At 47.1% G+C, this 22,971-nt stretch overlaps 1 protein-coding gene across 1 annotated transcript; it reads right to left on the bottom strand.

Moving 5' to 3' along the window:
- Nucleotides 1–3,929: 3,929 nt before the first annotated feature.
- LOC135374301 (zinc finger protein 468-like) lies at nt 3,930–22,971 on the bottom strand. Its single transcript, XM_064607284.1, has 3 exons — nt 22,758–22,971; nt 18,462–18,614; nt 3,930–5,791 (listed from the first exon to the last, which is right to left on the bottom strand). The coding sequence occupies exons 1-3, from the start codon at nt 22,969–22,971 to the stop codon at nt 4,842–4,844; spliced, it is 1,317 nt and encodes a 438-aa protein (XP_064463354.1). The 3' UTR covers nt 3,930–4,841.

Genomic DNA, 22,971 nt, shown 5'->3' with positions numbered 1-22,971 from the left:
AATATGGTGCGTATCAGTACTTTTTCTTGCGTCTGAAATTTCAGGATAAACAGGACATTCTGAGGGCATACCAGTCCAGGCGCATCTCTGATTCTCGATCTTTGAAAAACTAGATGGCACCACATTCGCAATGCCTTGTCACACTGTTCACGTTCCAACTCTACAAATAATCTCTATTATGCACAATTGCACAATGCAGAAGCACAATGTACTGAATGTCGAGTGCAATGGGGGTGGACGGCATGTGTCTTATCAATGTTCTTTAGTTTGACGGGTCTGTTCAAGGCTTTCCACCTACCCGGCCACCCCCTTGCAATTCACTTTCAGAACATTGTGCTGTTTGGACTTGCACCACTCTCCAGTATTTGCGAGAGATAAAGTGTAGTTCAGACGGAACAAGCTGAACTCGATTGGGGACTCGTTTTTCTCGTATGAGTATTTTTGTTATTTTTGTTTTGGTGTCATATAATTGGGTTACGCTTATTTTTCTCGAGTCAGTGATGCCTGTACTCAGTTGTGCAATTTTTAGTATCTTCATATTGCTCGAATACCTCAAAGCTGTACAAGTGCATACTGTGTACTATGCTGGTGCACAAATGTTATCGCTTACTGCTGATGATAGTAACGGGCAATACACCCAATGATGAAATTATGAAATAGGAGTCGCCATCTATGAGTCCGAGCGTTAGTCAAACGCCAACTGAAAATGCCATGAGAGTCATGGAGAGGTTATTACATACGATCAGAGCTCGCTTGTCAGGATGGTTTCTCGGAGGATGTCAACTTGCTGTACTTGCGGTTCTATAACATGCGACGGCATGTTTTCAGAAGCGGGTTTCAAGTGCACACACTAATACATAAAAGGGAAGTTGATCTCGCTCATTTTTTAACCTATTCTTCAATTCGATCTTGATACAGTTTGATATAAACTTTCGCATTCCTGTCACGGTCCAATTAATGAAAGTTCACTGTGCTATCAAGTTTGCTTCCAAGGTCGAATTAACTGAAGTTTATTGGGTTATCAAAGCCACTCGTCCTCATCCAGTTCCCCTACCTTTACAAAGTATGGTATAGTTTTCCGAAGTCAGCTCAAAATTTAGCACATCTTACCACTTTTCCATTAAAGATTCCATGCTGAGACCGCAACAAGAAACTGCAATTCACGGGAGAGCCATATATGTTTGCATTAATAATCGAACTCTCCCGCCAGCAATTGCCTGCTGCAGTCTGGCAAATGGATTTCTATTTCCAACATAGGGCACTGCTGAGCTCGCGTGTGACAGAGAGGGATCACTTAGTTGGCCATGGAGTGTGGGTAATGCGGGTATACCCGCGTTGCCCGCGGTCGCGTTGCCGGTACACCCGCATTTTCCCCGCAGTGTTCGCGAATTCCTACCCGCAATTCGTGACGATATGCGGGTAACTGCGGGTACCCGCGGGTATACCCGCACCCGCGCTCAGTTCTACATATTCTTTCCTGAACATGGTTTACACTGGTGGTGACACAAAAGCACATTTGAGACTTGTCCCAAACGATCTGCAGTAAGAAGTGCATATAAATGCATATTTCATACGTTGCTGCATATTTCCCCTGCTCGTCACATATGACGTATCAATCCATATTTGGCATTGCAATCCGCCGATTAGACACTCGGCATCGTGAAGTCTTCTTGAGGTTCCGTCCCTGCGGGTGTCCACGCCACTCTGGTTGCGCTGAATGCATCTTGTGCCCTCTCTATCTGCAACAGAGAGTATGACGCGTTCCCTTCTAAGCCGCCTACAGTTCGTCTGTCGCTTTTACGTCGTTTCCTTACTATGCCGAGACCTAAGCCATCAACTTCCTACCTCTACAAGAGATGGACGACGGAGAACCCAGATTTGTGCACCGACGGAAAGATATTATTCTGGAGGATTTGCGAGAAGGTAAGAAAGAAACACGCATTACAAAGCATGGGCTTTCATGCATTGGGGAGGATTACGAACGGGAATGTTTAGAGCAAATAAGCGTAAATGGGGACTCGCTTGCGACACAATGTACGCGCAAGGACGCTTATTAACGACGCTAAAATCGAAGTCGTTCCTTGGTATTTATTTACTTCGCAGAAATTCAACTGTCCCGGCTGTTTCGAGACTCGATTTTTCCGTTATTTCCCTTTTTTTTCTGTCTCTTATAGGTCAATGCAGAAAGGAAGTTTCAAGTGGACCAGCATGTGATGTCGCTCATTTCTGAAAAAGGGAAGGTGAGCAGAACTTCACAACGTCTACATCCCCACGCCGTGAGCTCTCGTCTTGAGCTTGACGAATTTTGTGCAGAGGACCTCTCTGAAGCGCTCGTCACAACTAATATATTCCGTGGTGGAAGCTCGAAAACCCAACACTAAGAAAATGCCTCGAGAAGTATACTCCCAGGAAGATACCGGCAGAATCAACTCTCCGAAAGAATTACCTGTCTCTTGTGTACGAGAAAGACATGAATGAAGGAAGGCGCTCTGTTGCTAATGCCCCAAATATGGGCTGCTGCGGATGAGACGACGGACGCTTGCGGTCGCTACGTGGCACATCTTCTTGTTGGAAAACTTGATAATCGAAGGTCCAGAGGCCTTATCTGCTAGCGAGGTCAACACTCGAGAAAACAAACCATGGTACCGTAGCTATAGATTCGTAAACGATGTTCTCAAGCTACTCTGGCCAGATGGGGGCAGAGAGAAGTTTAGGATATTTTACGCAGGTGCAGCTGCGTACACGACAAAGGCTCTCCCTGAAATTTTTCTATCCAGCCCTCGTGCACATAACGTGTTTGGTGCACGGTCTCAAGCGTGTGGCATAGTAAGTCAGGGGGCCCTACCCACACGTCAACAAGGTGGTGTCAGACGTGAAGAAAATTTTTACCAGTCTTACCAGTCTCAGAGTAGTCGGCGATCTGTTTGCTTCGATTCTTGACGCCACTCTACTGGAGGTTGTGCCCGCTCACCTTACTTTCAGCCTTCATGTATGCTCCACACAGTGGCGTAGCCAGACCTCCAAGGTAGGGGGGGGGCTCGATACGAAAACTCGCCCCACTTCACCACACATACTTATGGGCACTACAAAATGCGGCTGCAAAAAAAAAAAAAAAAGAGAACGAAGAAGAAGAAGGAACGAAAATAGTTGATTTGGACCACTGATCTCGATTTGGACTTTCACAATACAATTACATGTATAGGCTGTCATGACCAATGAGGTGGTGTCACGAGATTGGAATTATTTTGAAAAGCTCATACTTTGAAAACCATTCAAGAGTGTTGCTTAGATAGACGCCATGACCTGCAAGAACTTTCGCGATCGTCACTCTGGTCCCCTCTGCCACCTCCATATATTATGCTCTCCTCGGTTTTGCACGATTTGCGTTGGTCGGTCCGCGGCAGGTTGGGGGGGGCTCGAGCCCCCCCTAGCCCCCCCGTGGCTACGCTACTGGCTCCACACACAACATGCGACGTATACGGGTCACTTTCGAACTATAAGAACGTTTTGGCATAGTTTTGGTTGACAGGCGCCAGAACTTCACTCCAGACAATATTGAACGGTATCTTGCGGCAAACATTTTCGTTAACAGTTCCAATCATTTCAAACACGGCCTCGTGATATTTTTTTCTGAATATCCGCTTTGCTTACCTTTCACTGCAACCACAACATATCCGGTTAAATATAAGTTTACATCTTCGTATACAGCACGAGTTTTTACGGCATATATGACACATTTTTACTGCCTGTTCTGACTATAGGTTAAGTGCAGAGATGCGTGCATGTTTCATTCCTTGGAAGCGCATCTGACGGAACGAGACCATTTCGTCTTCCCGTGTTGTTGACGGGAGCTGTACTTCTAGTAGTTGCAGTCTAGGGTCAACCCTCTCGGTTGAAAAAAAAAAAGAAAGAAAGAAACGTTCTCGAGACTGAGGTCACAGCCTTTAATCTCTCATACCATACACGATTGTCATTCCGCGATTTCTCCTGAGATGCCATTCACAAATTGTTACAACTTTCAACGCATTGTACAATAGATGCTCGTAATACGAAAGGTAACAGTGGGCATTCTTCTTACAAGTTGTGACGTCGTCTAGAAATATTATTTTATTTCTTTGGGTTGATTTATTCGTTTATCTTATCAGCTGAGGAGATGCAGGGCGTAAAAGAAGCATTCATCATCATAATAAACAGAAATAAAGAGGAGAAAGGAATAAAAGGCAAAGCAATAAAGAGGCAAGCGAGAAACAATGCAATGCATATGTTGTTCATGAAAATAAACCTTGCTTAGCAATTCAGAGGCACTGTATGGGTGTCCCTTCATTGTTTATTTGTTTACGTTTCGCATGTGTCATCCCCGAACCCAACTCTTTTTACCCTCTGCCTGTTCGTGTGTGCGAGTTTCAAAGTGCCAAACACAAGTAAATTACGGTGGGATACAAATCGCATCGATACAGCTTTCCCTTATCTGTCCATTAGCATATGCGTCTTCAGGTGTCTGCGTCAAACACATGCGACAGCCCCAGGACTGGTGCACTTTCACGTGCACGCGGACTCTAAGCACTTGCATGGTTGCCTTCACAAGTGTGTCCTGGCTACATGTTAAGCCACAGGTTTTGAGCTCTGGATGAACTAGCTCTAGCAGTTTCTTTTCTAACTCTGTGTGTTCCTCCTCTACATGAACTCAGCAGCAGAGAGGTTGCACTTGTATGCCTTCACACCCATGTAGGTCTTCTTGTTACACTGCAGGTTTGTGCTGTGCCTCAGGTCTGCAGGACAGAGACTGCACATGTTTCACAGTTTGCGCTGTGGATGAACACTGTAGGACGGAGGTTGCAATTTTATGGCTGTTCACGCGTGTGTGTTCGCTTGTGACGTGACAAGGTTACATTCTGTCTGAAGGCTGCAGGGCAGAGGTCGCACTTGTATGGCTTGTTGACCATGTGTGTCCGCATGTGCTGCTTTAGGTTCCAGCCCCTGCTGAACTTCGCAGGGCAGACGTCGCACTTGTAAGGCTTCTCACCCGTGTGTGTTCGCTTGTGTCGCTGTAGGTGCCAGCTTTGGCTGAACACTGCAGGGCAGACATCGCACTCGTATGGCTTCTCACCCGTGTGTGTCCGCTTGTGACGCTGTAGGTGCCCAATCAGGCTGAACCCTGCATGGCAGACATCGCACTTGTATGGCTTCTCGCCCCCGTGTGTGCACTTGTGACGCTGTAGGTTCCCGCGCTGGCTGAACTCAGCAGGGCAGACATTGCACTTGTATGGTTTATCGCCAGTGTGTGTCCGCTTGTGCTGCTCTAGGTGAGCATTCCGGGTGAACTCCGCAGGGCAGACATCGCACTTGTATGGCTTCTTGGATGAATATGTCCTCTTGTGCTGCTGTAGGTTCCGGCTCATGCTGAACTCTGAAGCCATGTGGTCCTCGTCTCCTGCAGACCACGAGAATGCAGAGGGACAAGTGTTGCACCCAGAACCCATCCCTCCCATCTGAACATCCGACGGAGGAGTAGTGGAACACTTTTCAGACTCTTTGTGACAGTCTCCAAACATGTGGCATTCGAGGCTGGCTTTCGACATGCATGCAAGTGCCTGTGGCTTGCTTTGGTCTCTGTGTTGCTCAGCGTGTCGATCGTTCGTAGTGACTAGTGCAGTGCTGTCGAGCTGCAGTTCAACTGTTGCTGTGCTGATCTTTAACTGTGCATATGAAGAAATGTAACCTGAGTATTCTTGTTCACATGTGCATCTGGGCTTGTCCTTAATATGGAGCGTAACACTGATGTCTCTTGCATCTGAAATTTCACAAATCGGACATTACGAGGGCATACCAGACGAGGAGCATATTTGACTCCGGGCTTTTGAAAAACTAGGTGGCGCCACATTCACAAAGCCCTGTCATGCCGTTTGCATTCCAACTCCACAAATAATCCTCACTGTGCACGATTGAGGCCACAAACTCAAAGCAGCTCGCACCATGCTCCGGCATTTGCCAAGAAGTGAAGTCTAGGACTTTCGCACAGAACAATCCAAGCTCCATTCTAAACAGTCACAGCATTTTGTTTCTTTTCCTATATGAGCATTTTTGTTAATTTTTGTTTCAATGTCATATAATTATGCTTAAATGTGCACGGCTTATCTCCGCCATCATGTGACCGTGAACGTGCACGAAGGGCTTTCGAGCCATTACGCTAATTTGACACAGGTGAGCCATTCCAGTCAAAACTGGCCAACGATGTACTAGCTCAGCCCTTCAGAGTAGACTGGAAAAAAACTGTTCATATTTTGTTACCGTTGTGCACGCGGAACGTAAGCTCTCTTTTACACCACACTCACAGTGGCTTCGGCTCATTTGCATATCAAAGTTTGAGGATGGATATTTTCACGCATGTGCGTGTTTCAGGATCTGTTAGACTTTAAGTACGGCTTGCAACTAGGATGGTCCACTCAACCTGCCCTGTGCCCGCTTCTGCCCGAAATCCCGATTAAAAAGTTAACCCCTCGAACGTTTCGAAAAATACCTAATTTTGTTCACTAAATTCGTTTTTTTTTTTCTTTGCAGTAAGTGGCATTCCATAGAGGCTGGCAGAAAAATTTCTGCTCTATGTAAAGAGATGATGGAGATGTTACATTCTGCAGAAAGGTGACAGAGAGAATACACAAATCTAGGAAGCTCAAAGCATTCGGTAAATTCATCAAGACCCGATATATCGAAATGCTTCCCGAATGCCCCGAAAATGAATGGGGACCAACGAGGAGCAGGCGGTGGGCCATTCTTTGTTGACAGAACACCAGTGATGGCTGCTTGCTAAACCAGCCACACTGGCATCGTCCTCTTTGCCTGAAGAACTCAGATGCTCCAAATATAACCGCTTTCTTCTCTGCTTCCTGGACACATACCGCTGGTGTGAATGCCCGAGTCCTCACAAGCCTCGTAGTAACTTTGTTTTTGTAAGAAACGCGATGCACGAGAAGTTTAAAAACTGTTTAAAAACCTGAGCTGTCAGCTCACGTTTTTATCTTCAAACGACGACACGAAGTTCACTCCAAAGCATACAGTGCTGCCCCCTACACCCTTGCAGAACCAGAACGTCACGTGGACGAGTCACAACTTTCCAAAGGAATCAAACGAAATCTGTTTTTCTGAAGACAAGTGACGCTCGCCCAAAGCGGTTATGGGGTCTAACTTCGAGAACGAGCCAGGGACGTTAGATCATCATTAGTCAGGGACTCATGTAGAGAGACATCACCTCCTCTACAAGCACGAATAATCTCGGGCTCCTACGAGAATGCTAACCGACCAGAAATATGCTCTGTCCTTAAAGGGAGACTTCGGAAGGATTTTTAAAAAATTAGGTGAGCATTATACCGAACACGGACCGCTCCCTGGATACCGAATACAACATACGCATTCATTTTGTGCGAGTAATTAATTCGTAAATGATGACACTACCAAACCGAAACCAACACGCAAGGCACACAGCGGTTCGCCCGGAGGAAGATACTGTGGCGACACCGGGCATTGTCGTCTGCTACGAAGCTTGCATTCTTCCATGCAGGATGACGTCGGCAGAGTTGCTTTCAGCGCCCTATTGCTTCACAGAGACAAAGCGCTCACAGCGCGTAATTCGTTGGAATAAAATCTGCGCACTTTGGGAATGCGATATTTCGTATGTATGTTCCTGACACCGCAAGGGTTACTGCTGTGTCACAATCCTTGTGGTAAATTTTTTTTAAAGCACTTTAAGCACTCACCACGCCACCCGAGTTGCCTTTCACAAGTGCCGTGACAGAGCGAGGACAGGGCGAGCAGATGAGAGAGAATTCCATTCTTCGACGGTTCGAGGAAAGAACGACTATTTTAACCCGCAATGGAATGTTCTGAGTGTGATGAGCTGATGGCTTAGCCATTGTTGATCTGGGTACGTGCAGAGTGATGTAGTCGCTATGATGGAATCCAAATCAACCATTGTCAATAATCTTTTTTTTTTTCAATAATTTTTTTTTTTCGAACGATCTGTGAAAAAAAATTGCTGCACATCGTGGTTGATGCATAGAGCCCACGGTACACGTGCCATCAACTTCAACGACTTCAACTTCCCATCAACTTTGTTTGTCGTGTGACGAATTAAGCCTCAAATAAGCAACCAATCAAAGCTAAACGGGAATGTGAAGAGGAGTCTCAAAAACTTTTCCCTTCCGAGGGCGTCACCCTTTACGTCACCCTGCAGGGAGCGGATGAGTAGCATACCGCGCCGACCGGTCCTAGCCGCTGCATTACGTTCCCGGAACAAAACAGTGAACGAAGATTGGGGATCAGACCACGCAGACACAGGCCGAAAGGAACAACTGTCGTCTGCTTCTATGAAAGTGAAAAAGCAGCGCAGGAATATGGTACTGTGACTACTGCACGGTGACGTTGGTCGAGCAGAGAAAGGAAGTACAGGGTTCACCGAGATAAACTTCGCGTGGTTTGTAACGAAGATAAAATAAATTAGAACAGTGTCGGGAAGCTAAAGCAGATGTTAGAAGATGTATTATGCCCCAAAATTTTGTGTCAATAATGCCGCTTCGTCCGTTTCTCTGCGGATAAATCGTGAAAATTTAAAAATCGCTGCTGCCTAAACGGCTATATGTACCTGTGTTTCAGATTCTTTCCGTCAAATGGCGAAACGGTCGAATGCGGCGTTGCAGAGTACGATTCCGCATTCAGTTCCACCTGTTCAGGTTTCGATGTCGTCTGCAACGCCGCGTTCGACCGTTTCGCCATCTCACGGAAAGGAGCTGAAACACAGGTACGTATAGCCTACTAGGCAGCGGCGGTTTTCTAATTTTCACGATTTATCCGCAGAGGAACGGACCAAATGGCAGTACTGACATAAAATTTTGGGGCATAATACGTCCTCTAACATCTACTTTAGCTTTCCGACGCTGTTTAAGCCACTTAAGCCCCCTTTAAGCCACTCCATGCGTCAAGAGGAGTAACTGAGGTGTGACGATAGCGCGACTTGAAAATAAAACGTAACGCTCTCCTTTTAACGGATTAAAGAAGTCAGATATATTCGCAGTGGTGTAAAGGCCCCAAACAATATCGCTATATTCCAACACAGGGCTAACTAATGTTATGAATGCTGTTAACATAGTACGAGTTGTGCATTCACGAAAATGATGTATTTGGAAACCACAATTTCTCGTTAGCCTTCTTTGTTATGTATTGGATGTGCTTATTCCAGCGCGAGTCTGACGTAAGAAAAACGCCCAGGTATTTGTATTCAGAGACCCTCGAGAGATTCATCGAGTTAATACAGTAATCAAAAGTGAGCGGTTTCCTTTTGCGAGTGACACTCATGACCACACACTTATTTATGTTAATAGGTAACATGTCTCACACCAGCTGCCATTTTCTGCAAACAATTATTTAAACTTGCATAGTCATCACCGCCATTGATCCCTTTATAGAATACAGGTCATCGGCAAAAAAGTTCACTTTAACATCGATACCCATGCCAACATCATTTATTAGAACTAAAAACAACAAAGGACCCAGGACCGAGCCCTGGGGGAACACCGGGTGTAACTGTTACGAAGGGTGAGTCAGCGTTATTTGCGTGGACAAATTGTTTTCTACTATAAAGGTAATTGGAAAACCAGGTATAAAGTTCATCTCTTACAATTTCCTTCAACTTTAATAATAATTTCCCGCGAGAGACTCTACCGAATGCTTTAGCGAAATCCAGAGAAATAGCGTCGACTTGTCCACAAGCGTCAATAACTTTAGCAAGATCGTCGGTTGTGTTCACATGCTGTGTCACTGTGCTTATAGACCGTGGCGAAAGCCATGTTGACTGCTAGAGAATAAATTCTTACTTTCCAGATATGTATTTGGAAACATGCTTATATATGATATGCATTCTAATACCTTAGTACATGTGTTCAGAAGGGTATCGGCCGGTGACTTGCAATGTTTAGTTTGCAACCTGTTTTAGGAATTGGAACAACCTTGACTATATTCCAATTGCCCGGGAGCTCCCAACGGGCCAAAGATACATTTAAAATAAAAAAAAGGTACTTGGTGCTCTACTCAGCGTACCGAAATGAATGCGTACAATTTTTTTATTGAAGTTTATGTCCAATCTAATCAGTCTAATCTTATTACCGCGTCACATAGGCAGTCTCCACTGAAACCAACGACCATTGACCACTGAAAAAGCAAGCGGCGCCATCAAGCAGGCGGCGCATCAACTTCTGAATGAGTGTTGGATCCAATGTTTCCTGGTAGGCTGACACATTACATGCTAGGGGGCCCTACCTGCATCTTCAATGGTCATCAATCTCGATGGTCGTTGAAGATTGCCCTTGTGACAACGGTATTAGAGCGTTCAGCTACAGCATTAGAATTTAAGCCGATGTTCCAAATTACAAGTTGTCTTAACAATAGTTTGCGCTCACATCATTTTATACCCAAAACGCACTGTTGCACACAATCTGAATTGCCCCGCCATCCTGGTCGCTGCAATCCCGCTGAGCACGCTGTACCGTCCGCACTTCACGTTCATGATCTTGGTTTTCATTTGCAGCCCTCTGGTGGAAACTTTGCACAACACTCTCAAAAGTTTCAAATTAAAACGAAACACTGGTCGAGGATGACTACTTGAACAGTATTCACATTAATACCAATGATATTTAATCTGTTTCTGCATTCGTCGATGTTGTTTTCTTAGTGGGGGCCGCTGACATCGCCGCCATCTTGCCAACCCAGAAGTGGCAGTGTGAATGGCGAGAAGGAGAGGGTGAAAGGAAGCCTCAGCGCCGACCCTCCTTGAAATGTGTGTAGTCATGTTTGCATAGGTGGGCATTTTGGTGAAACCTCACTCGCCCTCACCCTCATGGCCCTCACGGGCACATGCCTTCACTTGCCCTCACCCTCACGGCCCTCACAGACACATGCCCTCAATCGCCCTCACAAACGCAAGCCCTGAGGGTCTTACCCTCATCATAAGGTCTCCGTGAGTGCACTCATGAGGTTGTGCCCCTCATGAGACCTCCTGTGAGTGCACTCATGAGGTTTGAGGGGCACCAGGTCTCTGTGAGTGAAGTCACTGGTGAGGCCTGAGGTATGTAACGTCAGTATGAGGGCATTCAGAAATGAGGTCAAATAACGCATTCCAGACGTGCGCAAATTAAATTATGAAGATTGATGATATGGTTCCAGCGACAGAACCACTGGCTGTGTACATTTTAAAGCGCTGGTGTGCATGTATCTAGCAATTTCGTCTACGTCGCGCTGGGAACACAACAAAGCGTCCTGAGCTGACTGATTACTTGGCAATATGGTTCCAGCGACCCAAGTACAGGCAGTGTGCACTTTAAAGGGCTGGTGTGCCCGTTTTTAGCAATTTCATGTATGTCGCGCCGGGAACAGAGCAAAGCGTCCTCACCTGACTGATTACTTGGTGATATGGTTCCATCGACCCACCTACACGCAGTGTGCACTTTAAAGGTCTGGTGTGCCCGTTTTCACCAGTTTCGTATATGTCGCGCTGGAAGCAGAGCAAAGCGTCTTGGCTGACTGAATACTTGGTGACATGGTTCCAGCCACCCAACTACCAGCACGGTGCACTTTAAAGGGCTGGTGTGCCCGTTTTTAGCAATTTCGTCTACGTCGCACTGGGAACACAGCGAAGCGTCCTGAGCTGACTGATTACTTGGCGATATTGTTCCAGCGACCAAACTACAGGCAGGGTGCACTTTAAAGGGCTGGTGTGCACGTTTTTACCAATTTCGTCTACGTCGCGCTGGGAACACAACAAAGCCCAGGACACTTGGCTGTGTTCCCAGTGCGACGTAGACGAAATTGCTAAAAACGTGCACATCAGCCCTTTAAAGTGCACCCTGCCGGTAGTTCGGTCACTGGAACAATATCGCCAAGTAATCAGTCAGCTCAGGACGCTTCGCTGTGTTCCCAGCGCGACATGGACGAAATTGCTAAAAACGGGCACATCAGCCCTTTAAAGTGAACTCTGCCGGTAGTTGGGTCGCTGGAACCATGTCACCAAGTAATCAGTCAGCCAAGACGCTTTGCTCTGTTCCCAGCGCGACATATACGAAACTGCTAAAAACGGCACACCAGCCCTTTAAAGTGCACCCTGGCTGTAGTCGGGTCGCTGGAACCATATCACCAAGTAATTAGTCAGCTCAGGACGCGTGGCTGTGTTCCCAGAGCGACGTAGACGAAATTGCTAAAAACGGGCACACCAGCCCTTTAAATGCACCCTGCCGGTAGCTGGGTCGCTGGAACCATATCATGAAGTAATCAGTCAGCTCAGGAGGCTTTGTTGTGTTCCCAGCGCGACGTAGACAAAATTGCTAAAGACGTGCACACGGGCCCTTTAAAGTGCACCATGCCTGTAGTTGGGTCGCTGGAACCATATCACCAAGTAATCAGTCAACTCAGAACACGTGGCTGTGTTCCCAGAGCGACGTAGACGAAATTGCTAAAAAAGAGTAACACCAGCCCTTTAAAGTGCACCCTGCCTGTAGTCGGGTCGCTGGAACCATATCACCAAGTAATTAGTCAGCTCAGGACGCGTGGCTGTATTCCCAGAGCGACGTAGACGAAATTGCTAAAAACGGGCACACCAGCCCTTTAAAGTGCACCCTGCCTGTAGTCGGGTCACTGGAACCATATCACCAAGTAATTAGTTAGCTCAGGACGCGTGGCTGTGTTCCCAGAGCAACGTAGACGACATTGCTAAAAACGTGCACACGGGCCCTTTAAAGTGCACCCTGCCTGTAGTCGGGTCGCTGGAACCATGTCACCAAGTAATCAGTCAGCCAAGATGCTTTGCTCTGTTCCCAGCACGACGTAGACGAAATAGCTAAAAACGTGCACACGGGCCCTTTAAAGTGCATCCTGCCTGTAGTCGGGTCGCTGGAACCATATCACCAAGTAATTAGTCAGCTCAGGACACGTGGCTGTGTTCCCAGCACGACGTAGACGAAACTGCTAAAAACGGCACACCAGCCCTTTAAAGTGCACCCTGCCTGTAGTCGGGTCGCTGGAACCATATCACCAAGTAATTAGTCAGCTCAGGACGCGTAGCTGTGTTCCCAGCGCGACATATACGAAACCGCTAAAAACGGCACACCAGCCCTTTAAAGTGCACCCTGCCTGTAGTCGGGTTGCTGAAACCATATCACCAAGTAATTAGTCAGCTCAGGACACGTGGCTGTGTTCCCAGCACGACGTAGATGAAATTGCTAAAAACGTGCACACGGACCCTTTAAAGTGCACCATGCCAGTAGTTGGGTCGCTGGAACCATATCACCAAGTAATCAGTCAACTCAGGACACGTGGCTGTGTTCCCAGCACGACGTAGACGAAATAGCTAAAAACGTGCACACCAGCCCTTTAAAGTGCACCCTGCCTGTAGTCGGGTCGCTGGAACCATATCACCAAGTAATTAGTCAGCTCAGGACACGTGGCTGTGTTCCCAGCACGACGTAGACGAAATTGCTAAAAACGTGCACACGGGCCCTTTAAAGTGCACCCTGCCTGTAGTCGGGTCGCTGGAACCATATCACCAAGTAATTAGTCAGCTCAGGACACGTGGCTGTGTTCCCAGCACGACGTAGATGAAATTGCTAAAAACGTGCACACGGACCCTTTAAAGTGCACCATGCCTGTAGTTGGGTCGCTGGAACCATATCACCAAGTAATCAGTCAACTCAGGACACGTGGCTGTGTTCCCAGCACGACGTAGATGAAATAGCTAAAAATGTGCACATGGGCCCTTTAAAGTGCATCCTGCCTGTAGTCGGGTCGCTGGAACGATATCACCAAGTAATTAGTCAGCTCAGGACACGTGGCTGTGTTCCCAGCACGACGTAGACGAAATTGCTAAAAACGTGCACACGGGCCCTTTAAAGTGCACCCTGCCTGTAGTCGGGTTGCTGGAACCATATCACCAAGTAATTAGTCAGCTCAGGACACGTGGCTGCGTTCCCAGCACGACGTAGATGAAATTGCTAAAAACGTGCACACCAGCCCTTTAAAGTGCATCCTGCCTGTAGTCGGGTCGCTGGAACCATATCACCAAGTAATTAGTCAGCTCAGGACACGTGGCTGTGTTCCCAGCACAACGTAGACGAAACTGCTAAAAACGGCACACCAGCCCTTTAAAGTGCACCCCGCCTGTAGTCGGGTCGCTGGAACCATATCACCAAGTAATTAGTCAGCTCAGGACGCGTGGCTGTGTTCCCAGCGCGACATATACGAAACTGCTAAAAACGGCACACCAGCCCTTTAAAGTGCACCCTGCCTGTAGTCGGGTTGCTGGAACCATATCACCAAGTAATTAGTCAGCTCAGGACACGTGGCTGTGTTCCCAGCACGACGTAGATGAAATTGCTAAAAACGTGCACACCAGCCCTTTAAAGTGCACCCTGCCTGTAGTCGGGTCGCTGGAACCATATCACCAAGTAATTAGTCGGCTCAGGACACGTGGCTGTGTTCCCAGCACGACGTAGACGAAATTGCTAAAAACGTGCACACGGGCCCTTTAAAGTGCACACTGCCTGTAGTCGGGTCGCCGGAACCATATCACCAAGTAATTAGTCACCTCAGGACACGTGGCTGTGTTCCCAGCACGACGTAGACGAAATTGCTAAAAACGTGCACACGGGCCCTTTAAGGTGCACCCTGCCTGTAGTCGGGTCGTGGAACCATGTCACCAAGTAATCAGTCAGCCAAGACGCTTTGCTCTGTTCCCAGCGCGACATATACGAAACTGCTAAAAACGGCACACCAGTCCTTTAAAGTGCACCCTGCCTGTAGTCGGGTCGCTGGAACCATGTCCCCAAGTAATCAGTCAGCCAAAACGTTTTGCTCTGTTCCCAGCGCGACATATACGAAACTGCTAAAAGCGGCACACCAGCCCTTTAAAGTGCACCCTGCCTGTAGTCGGGTTGCTGGAACCATATCACCAAGTAATTAGTCAGCTCAGGACACGTGGCTGTGTTCCCAGCATGACGTAGACGAAATTGCTAAAAACGTGCACACGGGCCCTTTAAAGTGCACCATGCCTATAGTTGGGTCGCTGGAACCATATCACCAAGTAATCAGTCAACTCAGGACACGTGGCTGTGTTCCCAGCATGACGTAGACGAAATAGCTAAAAACGTGCACACGGGCCCTTTAAAGTGCACCCTGCCTGTAGTCGGGTCGCTGGAACCATATCACCAAATAATTAGACAGCTCAGGACACGTGGCTGGGTTCCCAGCACGACGTAGACGAAATTGCTAAAAACGTGCACACGGGCCCTTTAAAGTGCATCCTGCCTGTAGTCGGGTCGCTGGAACCATATCACCAAGTAATTAGTCAGCTCAGGACACGTGGCTGTGTTCCCTGCACGACGTAGACGAAATTGCTAAAAACGTGCACACGGGCCCTTTAAAGTGCACCCTGCCTGTAGTCGGGTCTCTGGAGCCATATCACCAAGTAATTAGTCAGCTCAGGACACGTGGCTGTGTTCCCAGCACGACGTAGACGAAATTGCTAAAAACGTGCACACCAGCCCTTTAAAGTGCACCCTGCCTGTAGTCGGGTCGCTGGAACCATATCACCAAGTAATTAGTCAGCTCAGAACACGTGGCTGTGTTCCCAGCACGACGTAGACGAAATTGCTAAAAACGTGCACACCAGCCCTTTAAGGTGCACCCTGCCTGTAGTCAGGTCGCTGGAACCATACCACCAAGTAATTAGGGAGCTCAGGACGCGTGGCTGTTTTCCCAGAGCGACGTAGACGAAATTGCTAAAAACGGGCACACCAGCCCTTTAAAGGGCACCCTGCCGGTAGCTGGATCGCTGGAACCATATCATGAAGTAAACAGTCAGCTCAGGAGGCTTTGTTGTGTTCCCAGCGCGACGTAGACGAAATTGCTAAAAACGTGCACACGGGCCCTTTAAAGTGCACCCTGCCTGTAGTCGGGTCGCTGGAACCATATCACCAAGTAATTAGTCAGCTCAGGACACATGGCTGTGTGCCCAGCACGACGTAGACAAAATTGCTAAAAACGTGCACACGTGCCCTTTAAAGTGCACCCTGCCTGTAGTCGGGTCGCTGGAACCATATCACCAAGTAATTAGTCAGCTCAGGACACGTGGCTGTGTTCCCAGCACGACGTAGACGAAATTGCTAAAAACGTGCACACCAGCCCTTTAAAGTGCACCCTGCCTGTAGTCGGGTCGCTGGAACCATATCACCAAGTAATTAGTCAGCTCAGGACATGTGGCTGTGTTCCCAGCACGACGTAGACGAAATTGCTAAAAACGTGCACACTAGCCCTTTAAAGTGCACCCTGCCTGTAGTCAGGTCGCTGGAACCATATCACCAAGTAATTAGTGAGCTCAGGACGCGTGGCTGTGTTCCCAGAGCGACGTAGACAAAATTGCTAAAAACGGGCACACCAGCCCTTTAAAGTGCACCCTGCCGGTAGCTGGGTCGCTGGAACCATGTCACCAAGTAATCAGTCAGCCAAGACACTTTGCTCTGTTTCCAGCGCGACATATACGAAAATGCTGAAAACGGGCACACCAGCCCTTTAAAGTGCACACTGCGTGTAGGTGGGTCGATGGAACCCTATCACCAAGTAATCAGTCAGCTGAGGACGCTTTGCTCTGTTCCTGGCGCGTTCACTCACACAGACCTGGCGCCTCTCAGACCTCATGAGTGCACTCACAGCAGGTCTCATGAGGGGCAAAACGTCACGAGTGCACTCATAGGAGACTTCGTGAGGGTAAGACCTCATGAGTGCACTCACAGGAGACCTCATGAGGGTAAGAACCTCATGAGTGCACTCACGGATGGCCTGATCGGGGGCTTGCCCTCACTCACCCTCACCTCAAAGGCATGAGGTGAGGGGCACTCATGAGGGCCCTCATGAGTGAGTTTGCCCAGCTATGCATGTTTGCGAACGGTGGACAAGTGTGTGCGTTGTTGATCTCTGTCACCGAGACTCGCTTTGTCCACAGGTGAGGGCAATCACAATCGCTGCCTAATCACGACTGCGCGCGATGTGGATCCCGCATTGGTGCGTTTTGGGTATCACACTTGATTCCTTGAGTCACATGCATGCTTACCTTTCGCAGTTAGAAACACAACCTATGGGGTGAAATTCTGCAAAAATTGCCGTAATGCCAAGTTGGATAAAGAACCTCCGCGTATGCGCAGCCAACTCTGCAAATTTTCCGCAGGAGAGCGCATCTGCTTAAAAGTTTACCCCATTTGATTACTATACTGACTGGTACACAAAATCTGATAGCTGTATATTGGAGCTGTCCTCCAAAACAAGCTTTTTGCAAAATCGCCAGTTTGGATCACGTCAACGAAGAAGAACGGTGCAGGTAGAACACTGTCGACGAAAAAGTAGAACGTGCAAGCCTCTGTTCCGAGTGCGAAAGCATTTAGTCCAGCTCTAAAGCTCGGCTTTGAGCCGAAAGCTTTTCTCCAAGGACAACGTACCCAGCGATTCAATGTGAGGCTCTCCATCACGTGTATCCTTTGAGATTGACGTCCAAAGATCTATCAATTGATCAACTTTGTTCGTCCAGTACTCGTCATCCAATGCCATAGACATCATCATTCTCACCATCGGAGCTGCATCGTCCAGAAGGACGAACCCGATCTCAACCGCGGATAATCCGTCGACACGCGTTTCGGTGGTGACACACGACCATCTGCCAACTCAAGTTTCGGAAGTCCCCCAAGCATGTGCAACATCAGGGCGATCCGCGTTCTTTTCCTCGGTAAAACACGCCCGGGAACCACAGACGCCATTGTAGCACAGAGAGACCAAGAAAAAAAAAAGCAAAAAGCTTAACGTGGATAGAACAATGTGGAGAGGGAACATCCTCCTCTCATGCGCGGATGCGTCTGACTATCCATCGGAAGAACTCTGATCGATATATGCAGACAGACGCTTTCACGACTATCTTTATATTGATGTCACGTTCACATGTGCTCCAACGGGTGAGATGACAGGAACCAGCAATTTGATCTTAATATTGGAGGTACCGTTGTCTCAAAATCGTAATCATAATAAGTAATCAATGTAATTACAATAAACGGGCTCAGCTGGTGCGTGACAAGCAGAAAACTGAAGGTTTCCGTTGCATCCCTGTTACTTGTCTGTACCATGCCATGTGGTTTGGTGTTGACTAATATTCCTGTCATATAGGCAGTCTTCAATCACCATTGTAGCCAATGGCCATTGGGATCATGCGCAGCACCACCAACGCATGGAGTTTTCAAAGAGCATCGCATCTAACTGACTCTCGATGGCTGACTGGTTACAGTGGGTAGCACTACACACATGTTGAATGGCTGTTGGTTTCAGTGGTTATTGAAGACTGCCCATGTGTCAAGGCCTGGGCGTATAAATGCCCTTGAGCACTTTGTATTTACCTTCCGATGTTGAATCACAGTTGTGTCCCATCTGGTCCTGTTCTGTCAAGACTGCAACATTGTAAGGCTCTGTCTTGACTTCTAGGATTGGATCTTCATTCGCAGAGTCCTCTTGAGGTTCTTCTTTGATGCGACACATCCCACCTGTGACTCCTGCAGTAAAACAAAAAAAGGAAGAAGTAAGCCACATTGCATATCTCATGGGATGGTTTATCTCCATATCCTTTTTGAAGCTAATCACACCCTGTTCTAACCTATCCGTACACATTGCATACAAAAACATCAGTCGACAAAACTAGAAATACTCTGACTACGAGGGTGGTTCCATAAGTTTCCGGCCCGACCAACTTTTAATAGTCATCGAGACTAAACAAGTGTATCACTTTTCGACATAGTCACCCTTAACTTCGATGCACTTTTGACACCTTTCAACCAGCATTCTTATACCCTCGAAAAAATAGTCCGAAGTTTTGTCAGCAAAACGCTGGAAAACTGCCTCTTGCACCTCACTATCGTTTTGAAATCTCCGTCCTCTGAGATCCCTCTTCAAGCTTGAGAACAGGAAGTAGTCACCCGGTGCCAAGTCTGGACTGTAGGGTGGGTGGTGGATTTCTCCGAAGCCGCACTCCTTCAGTGCAGCCTTGGCAACAGAAGCCGTGTGGACAGGGGCATTGTCCTGGAGCAACCAGACACCTCGACTCAACCTGCCACGCCTCTTTTCCTTGATGGCGTCTCGCAGTCGGTGCAGGAGTGAAGCATAATAAGTCTCATTCACTGTGGTGTTCCTCTCTTTGAAGTCGATGAGGAGGATCCCGTGACAATCCCAAAATATTGTTGCCATGATCTTCTTTGTGGATTGTGTGACCTTGGCTTTTCTTGGGGTGCTTCTCCTGGTTTGCGCCATTCCATCGACTCCTTTTTCGAAAGGGGATCATAGTAGAGCACCATAGTCTCATCCCCTGTGACAATTGACTTCAATATTTCTTCTTCGTTCTCTCGACAGAGCTCCAAAAACTCTTTGGCACAGACGACGCACTGTTGCTTTTGAACTGACGAGAGAAGTCGTGGCACTCATCTCGCACTGACCTTTTTTCATGTGAAGACCCTCGCGGATGATGTGAAAAACGGTTGTTTTGGAAAGCCCCTGCCTTTCTGAGATTTCCTTCACCTTCAGACGCCTGTCGCTCAGCACTTCCTCCTCGACAAGAGACAAATTTTCTTGTGTCACCACTTCCACTGGACGACCATCGCGTGGATCATCTTCAATGGACTCTCGCCCCAGTCGAAACTGCTTAGCCCAGTCTTTTACCGTTGTGTACGATGGAGAGGCTTCCCTGTACACGTTGTCCAGTCGCGCTTTAATTTCTTTAGGTGAAAGCCCCTCTTTTGTCAAGAATTTTATCACAGCGCGGTACTCGGTTTTTTTTCCATTTTAAATGAAGAGTGCACTCTGGCTATTTGAAATGCCGCTCTCCAACCGACAAAAGCATGGAGAGGGTTTAGGGTGGTGCTCCGGCCCTCAAACAGATGAAGCCACGCGTCCTAAATCGCACTTTCAAATTCGTGCGCATTTTCTACCCCGGGCCGGGAACTTATGGAACCACCCTCTTATAAGGGGTGAGATAACCAGATATATGATATCTTCTTAAGCCACTCTCACATGTGCCAGCTTTCTGCTCCGAGTCGAACTAGCCTTTGCATTTTAGTACTCCTTTAAGAGAATGCCTACAGATATGTTTCTTTGGCATTAGTGGAAAAAAAAAGATCTCTCAGTTGAATCCAGGAGTTGAATCCATGCCCGATAGTTTGGCATAAACGAGATCACGTCATACCAATGGGAGTCACGAGGCATTGCTCCTCTTGCTGATTGGTCGATTGGCACAAGCAACTTTTGAAGTTCTTGGTCAGTGACCAATCTCCACTAACTCCAGTTGATAGTCCCGTCTCACTGCCACCAGTTCTGAAGCTGGCCTGTGTGAGCGCTGCCTTACTAACATCTGTCATACTACTATTATAACAATAATATTAATAACAATTTTCTACCTTCATATCGTAAGACAACAACGATGATGAGTAGAGCCCTGATTTTTAGGCAAAAAAAAAAAAGACTCGTGTTAGGCTCAAAATCCTGATTGAGGCACGAAAAATGCCATTACAGGCACGGCACTATAAATTGATTTTTTTCAACTGTAGCACTGAAAGCGCAAAAAAAAGAGAACAAATCAGTTTCATCCGCCGCAACAATACCGTAAATGGCTGTTGTGACTGTTCTCCTTATCTTTTGCTGCACGAAATGCAAAACGTATTGGTCCTACTCTACTATGGTCAGAAGGCTTCCAGTCATTGCCACCTGTTCCACAACACTCCACAGGAGGACTTGCAGGATGTACCGTAATCTCAGAGTATTAGCCACAGCTTACACGAGATTTTTTTTTCTTGCAGGTGCTCTGCGGCTTATCCACTGGGACGACGTCGAAATAGATCGTGTACAAATAAAACACTCAAAAAGAAATCTACTCGCAATATAAATCACAAGAAAATCCACACTGCTTAAGGAAACTCCGAAAAATTAACTTTGAAGAATAAACGCCTTCGAAATAAATCTTTCAAAATGCACCGTCCCTGATTGGTAGACAGTCGACGGCTCTACGTCCGCCGCGGAAAATAGTGCTCTCATCGCACTTTGGGCTAGCCCGGGTAAGAAGTGTGACCGAAGATCTCGATGCACCGGACGTAGGATGTCTGTCTGTATGTGACCCGTGGCCAGTGTTGCCAACTTAGAGGGGCGATGTTGTCTCCTTTGGCAGCTGGCAATTTTTTTTTGTCGTCTGTCCTGGCAGTCTTTATCTCCCTCCGTCAGTCCTCTTTTGTGTGTGTGTGTGTGCATGCTTTCTCAACCTTTCTTTTCTTGAGATGGTCAGCTGGATATTTGTTTGTTGAGTGGAAACGAGCACTTTGGCGCAATATTTCTGAGTGTGCTTTTCAGTGACGATTCGTCGCTCGTTACCGAGCAGGTGTTGGGGCTTTCGGATGAAACGATTTTTTTCTTTTACTTTGCAGCTGAAATTCTATATATAGGCACTGAATCCTACTTATGCCCATCGTATCAAACGAGCATGTGTGCAGTCGCTACAAAACTGCTAAGGCAGCGGTAGAGGTTCGGATTCGAAGTGTTGTCTCCTGGCTTCAACTCACATTGCCGCCACTTTAAATCCTGCTACGTGTAACAGATAGCCATGTTCTCTCCCCCATCTTACCGACGCTCATGCCATGTATTCATGTGTGTTCATACGTGCATCGTCCCTATCACTTTAAGACTGGATATTTTGGAATCCAAAGTTGTTGGGCAAAGAAATGTAATTGATAACAGTACAGGCATGAGTACGAAACACCACAATAGCGTGTTCTGCCAAAAAAGAACATCATGTTGCCCATAAACTATCGTACGGAACATCACCTTCGTATGCCTAAGCACGATTTATTTTAACCGCATTTATTTTGAGAGCACGTGTTTTTAAGCAGTTTAGTATTTTTAAACAATTATTCTGAAGAGTTCAATTTTAAGCGTGGATTTTTTAATGTTTATTTTAAAAGCCCTCGCCCGCGTGCCCTTGTTGCCTATTTCTCATGGATCGATGGTTGTACGGGTGTGTGAAACTTGTACTCTGCCGTCAAGCAGCTGGTGTCCTCGCCCGGGTTTCAACCCGTGACCTTGTGGTCATTGCGCAAACATGCTACCAACTGAGCTGGTCGTCTGAATGGCATGTCTAGGAGGTCTTACTGTGACATTGTCCTCAAGGACAATCTATAAACAGGGTCTGTCTTTTTCGGGTTAACCACGATTCCCCCCGTTTATTTCCTCCTGAATCAGTTCAGGACCAATTTGGGTATCGGGTCGTACTACCTGCACTATTTACTAGTTACTATTTACAAATTTACGAATGTGCGATGTATGTAGATATTATCCGAGTGCAACAATGCAGAAAAGATTTCGTGTTGTGCTGGTTCCTATAAAGAGTGAGGTACATATTTTTGATCAGCATATGCGCTTCAAACACGAACGGTTTACAGACAGCACTTAATAACACATTATACACCCAACAACACAAAATATAACAACCCGATAACATCCGTCTATGCAGCACCTGATTTCGCCCAGAATTACGGATTTCAATTGTCACCTGACCTTTTCTCCCAAATCCACTTCAGGTATACAAGTAGTATATTACCCAAAAGAATCAGACCCTATCCATAAAACATTCACACCTTAAGTATAATTGTTTAGAAAGATTTTACCACAAGCATCAGCTGCTGATGGAGACTCGTCGTGATGCTGTTGCCGTATCTGCCTCTCTTCTGGCAGGCATGCAACATCAGGTGGTTCCGATTTCACTCTCACGGGCTGACCACTCATCTCTGGTGGGAGCTGCATTTCTTCTTGGAGTTGTGAATCTGAGGGGCTGGTACGTGAAGACTCCAAGACACGAGCATATCTTGCCTCTTCCTTCAT

The sequence above is a fragment of the Ornithodoros turicata genome, unplaced genomic scaffold (genome assembly GCF_037126465.1).
Source record: "Ornithodoros turicata isolate Travis unplaced genomic scaffold, ASM3712646v1 Chromosome53, whole genome shotgun sequence".
In the NCBI taxonomy this organism is placed as follows: domain Eukaryota; kingdom Metazoa; phylum Arthropoda; class Arachnida; order Ixodida; family Argasidae; genus Ornithodoros; species Ornithodoros turicata.
This window is presented reverse-complemented; position numbering and strand designations above follow the sequence as displayed.

Coding starts and splice junctions, on each gene's coding strand:
- LOC135374301 (XM_064607284.1), bottom strand. CDS start 22,971: ATGAAGGAAGAGGCAAGATATGCTCGTGTCTTGGAGTCTTCACGTACC. Junction 18,615..22,757: donor ATCAGCAGCTGATGCTTGTG/GTAAAATCTTTC, acceptor GTTTTACTGCAG/GAGTCACAGGTGGGATGTGT. Junction 5,792..18,461: donor CTGTGATTCAACATCGGAAG/GTAAATACAAAG, acceptor GTGAAATTTCAG/ATGCAAGAGACATCAGTGTT.